The sequence below is a fragment of the Crocuta crocuta genome, unplaced genomic scaffold, assembly GCF_008692635.1.
Source record: "Crocuta crocuta isolate KB4526 unplaced genomic scaffold, BGI_CrCroc_1.0 scaffold267, whole genome shotgun sequence".
NCBI lineage: Eukaryota > Metazoa > Chordata > Mammalia > Carnivora > Hyaenidae > Crocuta > Crocuta crocuta.
In genome coordinates, this window is record NW_027531899.1 from 552,036 (window position 1) to 559,947 (window position 7,912).

Sequence of the window (7,912 nt, forward strand, 5' to 3'; positions counted from 1 at the left end):
AGGCGTCTCATGAGCTGACTTGGCCTCTGAGGCTGACCCAGGCAGGCAGCAGTACCTGAGTCCTGAGCGGGACAGAGGGCACAGTCCATGCCCCAGGCCTCGCCATAGAGGCAGCAGCACTCTGTGTAGGTGGCTTGGCGGTCCAGCCGAGGGCGACTGCACACGAGGTCAGCCCCCACTTCCTGCCAGCACACTCCCAGATTATCATCTGAAGGCAGAGACAGCATGCATCAGGGTGGGACAGGTGGGATCTGCCCTGCGACTCTATGCCTAACGCCAGTCGCTTCTCCTCAGCTGCAGGCTGACTCCCAGAAGGCCTCTGAGATAGCTCCAGGGCATAGTGCTTGGTCAGACAGGAGGCAGTGATGTGGGAGGAGAAAGGGGGGTGGGGGGAATGTAGGGACAGGAAGTGGAAGGAGAAGAGTTTGCGTCAGTGGACAAAAAGAAAGGACCCAAAGAGAGAGAGACAAACACATCCAACGAATCAGAGAATCCAAGAACAGGAAAGCAAAGATGCAGAGAGAGACGAAAAGGAACAGTCCTAGAAACAAAGACCCAGAGAGTGGCAGATATTCACAAACAAAAAACAACTAGAGACAGAGACACACAGGGAATTAATAAGAGGAAGCACGGCTTTGGCACTTAGTAAGCCCAGGTCCCACAACGGTCCTGAAAATGAAATTCATCACAGCCACCATGTAAGGTAGTCCCGCCCAATGTCCCCAAAGGAAGCCGGGGCCAAGAGGCGATAAGCAACGTGCAGGTACACATGGCCAGCACGTGGCAGGCTCCTCCAGAACCTTGGCTTTAAGGCAAGTCTCGGACACCAGGCCAGCTGGCCGGTTAGGAGAGTCAGACACCGAGATTCAATGGGGCGTGGCCGAGCACTGCGCGAGGGGCGTGGCCTGATGCGGGCATGGGGCTGAGCCCTGGGAGTGAGAGGCGGGGCGGGGCGGGGGCGGGGCTACCGAGGCTCTGGCTCTCGTTAGAGACGCAGCGGCGCCGGGAGCCGTCCAGCACCAGTGGGGGCTCGCAGGTGCAGTGATAAGAGCCCACGGTGTTGACGCAGCTGCCGCCTTCACACGCCGGCTCCTCGTCTGAACACTCGTCATTATCTAGGGAAGCGTAGAGGAGTGGTTAGGAGGTAGCCCTCTAGCCCTTCCCACTTCCCCATCGCGTTGACAGTGTGATAGATGGAGTCTAGACTTGAGGAAAGACTTCCTGCTGGGGGTGGCGACATTCCAGGGAGGAGCTGGCTTGGTAGAGGGTTGGGGAGGGGGTGTGTGGAATGGGGCAGGTGGAGCTCATACCGACGCACTCCAGTCGCTGGGCATGGTAGTAGTAGCCGTTGCTGCAATAACATGAGTAGCCCGGGGCCGTGTTCACGCACACGCCGCTCTTGCACACCTGGTCTCGGAAGAGCTGGCACTCGTCCACATCTGTGGGAAGGAGGGTCAGAGGCGGCGTGCCCCACACCAAGAGATACGGGGCAGGCCAGAGTGTGGGGCGCTGGATGGGGGGAAATGAATGTGTGACTCCGAGGCTTGACCGGGGAAAGAGAGAGACCGAAAGGTGGCGACAGAGACCCAGTGGTAGAGATAGGGTAAGGTGGAGACAGGCGAGGGGGCGGGGTGGAGACAGAGAAAAAGGGTGGGAGATAGACATGAAGAAAACAGAGAGGGTGAGATGGAGCTGGGTCTGGGGACTGAGGGTGAATAGGGCTTGAAGTCTCCTCTTACCCCTCCTGAGGCTCAGGTCTCCACTGGGTGCCAGGTAGCCCCGGCCATGGGGGCACAATGACTGGTACTCGGCTGCACAGAGAGACAAAGCTGAGCCCAGACACCCTCGACGGGGCCCCTGCCCTGTGCCCTGGGCTTGCTGCCTCCCATCTGTCTCCTGCCCCCCGCTCACCCAAGTCTTCAGGCCGCGTGCCTGTTTGTGCCCACCTCCCAGCCTCATGCACACCTCGCTGGCAGCTTACTCTTGCCCGCGCAGTCCCAGTGCCCCAGCCCATGTCCAGATGTGTCCTCTGCCCCAGCCGCATGCCCACCTATTTCTCCCCAAACCCTCAGCCCTATGCCCACCCAGGAGCCCATGCCCACCTGTCTCGGTGCCGGGGCACTGCTGGATGCGGCAGCCGCTGCCCCAGCCCTCACCCACGGTGCAGCAGCACTCCTGCCATGTCACGTTCCGCGCCAGGATGTTGTCACATGCATCGGGAGCTGCGGTGTCAAAGTAGCACTCGCGGCGCCCGCTGCCCGCGGGGCCCTGCCTAGGCGGGCTGGGCCGGCGGGGTGGGGAAGGCGGAGGTGGCCGGGCGGGCAGACCCGGGCTGGCAGGTGCCTGGGGCTGTGGGCCCGGGAATGTGCCTGGGGAAACAAAGGGCTTTAGCTCCCACCCCCATGTTACAGACGAGGAAACTGAGGCCCCCGAACTGAGGCTGAACCAGATGCCACACCTCTCACCATCTGTCCTCATCTCTCCCATTCTCACCTTCTGTCATTTCGGCGTCTCTTGCCTCCTGACCTCACACCCGCCCAGGTGTCCGGCCTGTCCTCCCAGCTGCAGTTTGGCGGGCGGGGAGTTCTCTGGCCTCCTGGATACCTCCTGGGTCCTCACATCCAGTTTGTCCCCACCTAGCCTCAGAGGCTTCCTCCCCAAACCTAGGCTTGGGCCTGGACCCCTCTCCCCCTCCACCAGGCAGCCCACCGCCTCTCCACTTGGCCTCTCGCCTCTGGCCACCCACCCTCCCCTCCTCTCCCACGGCCCCTGCCTCGGTCCAGTCTTGTCCTCCGCTGCCCGGTCCCCTCCCCTGGATGTTCCCGAAGCTCCCGGCCCTTAGCATCACCCCCCTCCAGCCCACCTTCACGTGGCAGCCAGATTCTGATTATACCCCTCTCCCACAGTGCCACAGTGCCCTCAGGAAAGGCCAGCCGCCATGACGAGGGTAAATCAGTGTGGCCTGGCACTGCCTCCTTCTGCGGCCTCACTTCTCTCCACCCCTCCCCTTCCCTGCCCAGCATGCCACCCTGAACTCGCTTTTGTTCCTCAAATGTGTCAGGTCCTCTCTTGCCAGGCCTTTGCTCTTGCTGTGTCCTGTGTCCAGAAGGCCCTCCCTCACCCACTTCGTCCGACTTATTTCTCCTCTTCCTGCTGCTCTCAGTTCAGACCTCCCCTCCTACAGGAAGCTCTCGCGTCCCTCTCTGGCTGGGATAGGCAGTTCCTCCGGATTCCCATAATCCCCCAGCCTTTCCCCCATCATAGCCTTGTTCCTTCTGGCCTGCGCTTCCTCCTTCCAGCCCTTATTTCTCTGGTTGTCACTCTCTGCTGATATCTCTGCCTGCTCTCACTGGACTGTGAGCCCCTTAAGGACAGAGTGCTCTCCTGGTCACTACCGAGCCCCTGGTACCCAGAACAGGGCCTAAACACAGTGGATGCCCTGTGAACATTTGTTGACTGAAGGAATCTGGTAGGGACAGGGCTGACGCTGAGTTAACCCGTGTTCTGACTGTTTTATTGTCATTTAAAACAACAGCATTTAACTGATGGCAGCTGCCCACGCCAGGAATGGTTAGACCACATCATTCTTCTGCGAGCCCTGAAGCCATCAGTTAAACAGAGACATCAGTCTTACCAGCAGACGTTCGTGGCGCAACGCAACGTCCAGTCATAGGGTCAAACTCCTCAGGGCTGGTGGGACAGACACACAGGAAGGAGCCTTCGACGTTCTCACAGAGGGCCGCTCCACAAACGCCCTGTAGTGTTTCACATTCGTTCACATCTGTGAGCAAGAGACAGAAGGGGCGGAGAGTCAATGGTTGTAGATGTCAGTGATTCCAAAGCTCTAAGAAGTCTGAGCTTTCAAACAGAATGGATATTGTTCATGGCCCAGACCCCATCATCCACTTATCTGCTGGTGACAAACCCTGAACTTTCCTAGGGAGCCCTCTGGCCCTCCATTTTCAACTCCTGTATATATGAGTAGGGTTAAGCCTATTCTGAGCGGTGGGCGCAAGTCCCAGGCACGGCCAACCCGATGACTGCATTTCTCTGGTTCAGAGAGATAGGCGGTGACCAAGCTGGGCCAATCAAAGTGAGTCCTGGGATTTTGCTAGAACTACCAAGAAACAGCCCCCCTCTTTAGTTCCAGGGGTTGCCAAGCTGAGGACGTGAGCCTAGAGGTGCCAGGCCTTCTTTGTCATTGTGAAAAGAGTCTGCCTGAGCAGAAACACAACAGGGGAAAGCAGAGGTGAGAGGGAAACACAGCTCGCCTTGTTAGAATTCCTGGATCCAAGCAAGCCCAGAATTCAAACATTCCAAGACATCGCCGTTTTAACTTTTTTCAAAGAAACCAAGCTTGTGTACTTGGCAAAATGTAAAGAATGTACCATTAAGATTCATGCAGTTCACTGTATGTAAATTGAGCCTCAAATAAAAATATCTGTAGGGGTGCCTGTGAGGCTCAGTCGGTTAAGCGTCTAACTTCAGCTCAGGTCATGAGCTCGTGGTTCATGGATTCGAGCCTCACATCAGGCTCTGTGCTGACCGCTCAGAGCCTGGAGCCTGCTTTCGATTCTGTGTCTTCCTCTCTCTGCCCCTCCCCTGCTTGCACTCTGTCTCTCTCTCTTTCAAAAATAAATATAAAAAGAAAAGATTAGTGTGCATTTTACAGACTTTATGCATGTATTTTTTTAAGCCCTCCCCAAACAAGATCTGAAAGCATAGGGTTTCTGTTGCGACCAGAAGGGTCCTGACTGATAACGGAAATGCTGTACATTCCAGAGTCTGAAGTCTACAATCCTAATGTGTCTTTTCATATTTGTTCACTTGCCTAGTGTGAACTCACATTTGTTGAAGTCTAAGGAGAGGAGCAGGGCTGGACCCACCTCTTGCCCACCCTCTGGCCCCACCCATACCCTGGAGCCCCGTACCCACGCAGTGACGCCCATCCCTGGCCCCCTCGTATCCCTGGTCACAGAGGCACTGGAAGGAGCCGGGCAAGTTCTGGCACACGGCGTGGGCCCCGCAGAAGGACCGATTCCGGCATTCGTCCACATCTGAAACCACCAGACGGTCAGGCCATTGCTGGGCATTCCATGCCCACCACCTCTCACCCAGTGCCTGACGGACACCCACCCTGGCATCCGCCCCCTGGCGTGGGCTGATAGCCAGGGTCACAGGCCGGCGTGCAGCGGTAGGAGCCGGGGGTGTTCTCACAGCGCTGGGCTCCACAAATCGCTGAGCCATATTCTTGACACTCATCCACATCTGCAAAAGAGTGGGGGAGTCACAGGCCTGGATTCATAAGTCCCTGATGCTGCTTCCGGTCAGTTCCTATGATTGAACAGTCCCTATAAATCTGATATCCTAAGAGTCTGAGCTTCTAAAGTGTTGAGACTCTTTAAGGTCCCATCGCCATTTCTCACATAGTCCAAACATGGTCCCACCTCAGGGCCTTTGCACTTGCTATTCCCTCTGTCAGGAACACTGATTCCCTCAGCTGTCTGCAGGGCTCCCTCCTTTTTTTTAAAAAATTTTTTTTAATGTTTTATTTATTTCTAGGAGAGAGAGAGAGACAGCGTGAGCAGGGGAGGGTCAGAGAGAGAGGGAGACACAGACTCTGAAACAGGCTCCAGGCTCTGAGCTGGCAGTCACCACAGAGCCCGACGCGGGGCTCGAACCCACGAACCGTGAGATCATGACCTAAGCGAAAGTCGGACGCTTAACCAACTAAGCCACCCAGGCGCCCCATGCAGGGCTCCCTCCTTAACTTCACTCAAGTGTCTAGGTCCTAATACCCCTTCCCCCACTGCCCTATCATCTGTCCATTTACCCTGCTCTATTTTCCTTCTTTTTTATTTAAGAAAGCTTCACACCCAGCATGGAGCCCAGTGTGGGACTTGAGCTCAAGACCTGAGCTGAGATCAAGAGTTAGCTACTTAACCAGCTGAGTCACCCAGGCACCCCTCTATTTTCCTTCTTAAAGTTGACCAGCATTATATTATGTCAAAAATATCCATGTATTTTTTAGTGTGCCAACTGTCACCTCCCTAAACTATAACCTCCATAAGGCAGCGACTTGTGTCTGTCTCGTTCCCTCTGTAGCCCCAGGGTATAGAACTGTGCCTGACACACAGTGTGTGCCCCCAAACTGTGTGCTGAATGAATCTTGAATTTATTTACATTTATTTACATTGTCTCTCCCTCCCCACACTCCTACTCCCCCACTGTCAGCTCCATGAGGGCATGGATTTTTGACTCATTGCCACTGTCTGGCACATAGTAGGTGCTTAATGAATTCCTGCGGAATGAATGAATAAATAAGGTCCCCTGAAACTAAGCTCCCACGGATCAGAGGTCTGGCAGCCAGAGAGCGAAAGATAGCCCACGGTCGTTTCCTCTGCTCCCCAAAATGTCAACCCACACGCCATGTAAAAACAAATCTTAGATTAGCCCCAGCCTCCTGTCTCATCAGGACCCCGCTGGGGCCTGGTGGGGAAACAGGGCAGGGGAGGTTGGGAGGGGAGGCATAAGGAATGAGAAGAGCAGGCAAGGGCTGGGACTGGAAGGGGTAAGGGTGGGGGCAGGAGTGTGGGCGACCTGAAGAATGGGGAAGGCACAGAATCTGGAGAGACTTGGAATAGAACTTGGGAGGCGGGGTTTAAATGGGCAAGGCTCGGGGCGCCTGGGTGGCTCAGTCGGTTAAGCGTCCGACTTCGGCTCAGGTCATGATCTCACCGTTCGCGGGTTCGAGCCCCGCGTCGGGCTCTGTGCTGACCGCTCAGAGCCTGGAGCCTGTTTCAGAGTCTGTGTCTCCCTCTCTCTCTGACCCTCCCCTGCTCATGCTCTCTCTCTCTCTCTCAGAAATAAATAAAACATTAAATAAATGGGCAAGGCTCAGCATGGTGGAACCTTGGGAATTTCAAACTGGGCAAGGATAGCCCCAGGACAGCCAGGGCCGGGCCTCTCTGTGAGGGGAAGACAGCTGGAAGCAGAGGGAGTGGTAGAAGGTGGAAAGAAGGCCGACTCCAAGGGGCCCACAGAGAAAGAAACGGAGTTTTAATAGGCCCACCGGAAGCTGTGGAGGCACTAACAGTTCTTCCTGAAGATGTCGAGCTGGGGTCTAGCTTGAAATGTGCACTGTGCTGGAGGAGCAGAGGGGACGGAGGCTGCTTCTGGAAGCAAGGCTTGGCCTGGTATCTGGTAGGAGTGTCTCCCCCCGACCCCATCCTCCCATCTCACCTCCAGGGAAAAATGCAAGGGCACCCTGGTGGCTTATTTCAACCACAGAGATGGGGACACAGCTAAGTGCATGGGTCGGCGGCTTCTTCCCTCCCTTCAAGTCCGGAAGGCAGGGTCGCCTCCTCAGTCCCCAGGGAGCTCAATCCAGCAACCAGTCCTCCAGGCAGGGCTGGGGGAGGAGAGGAGTCTCACCGTCACAGGTGCCCTCAGGGCCTGCGTGGTAGCCAGGGTCGCAGTCTCGGACACAACGGTAGGAGCCAGGGGAATTCTCACAACGCTGGGACCCGCACAGGGCCGGGCCCCGCTCTCGACATTCGTCTATGTCTGAGGAAGGAGGCAGAGCAGTCAGACGCGGAAAGCAGGGGAGGCTGGGAGGCAAATGAGAACAGGTGGGGAAGTTAAGGAAGGGAGAGGAGAGTCAGAAGAGGGGAAGGGAGGAAGCAGCGGAGGGGAAGCACATGGCAGAGCAGGGGAGGCAGAGGGGCAGCGATCAGGCCCGGCAGGCGCCTCTCACCAAGGCAGGAGGCGAGGTCTGGGCCGGCGCGATGTCCGGGAGGACAGACGCACTCGAAGGAGCCGTCGGTGTTGGTACAGATGCCGCTCTGGCAGAGGTCCTCCTCGCTGCACTCGTCCACGTCTGCGGGACAGTGTCCGAAACCGCGGACCACCT

At 56.7% G+C, this 7,912-nt stretch overlaps 1 protein-coding gene across 1 annotated transcript in view; it reads right to left on the reverse strand.

The window, feature by feature from the left end:
* Positions 1-7,912, reverse strand: part of LTBP4 (latent transforming growth factor beta binding protein 4) — a 28,114-nt gene that overhangs the window by 3,063 nt on the left and 17,139 nt on the right. The window contains exons 24-33 of the mRNA XM_077773616.1: positions 7,757-7,879; positions 7,435-7,566; positions 5,137-5,268; positions 4,932-5,057; positions 3,635-3,781; positions 2,103-2,369; positions 1,740-1,811; positions 1,311-1,439; positions 969-1,115; positions 56-208 (exon numbers count right to left, since the gene is read on the reverse strand). Of these exons, the coding sequence (XP_077629742.1) occupies positions 56-208; positions 969-1,115; positions 1,311-1,439; positions 1,740-1,811; positions 2,103-2,369; positions 3,635-3,781; positions 4,932-5,057; positions 5,137-5,268; positions 7,435-7,566; positions 7,757-7,879 (1,428 nt within the window). The remainder of the gene's footprint in view (positions 1-55; positions 209-968; positions 1,116-1,310; positions 1,440-1,739; positions 1,812-2,102; positions 2,370-3,634; positions 3,782-4,931; positions 5,058-5,136; positions 5,269-7,434; positions 7,567-7,756; positions 7,880-7,912) is intronic.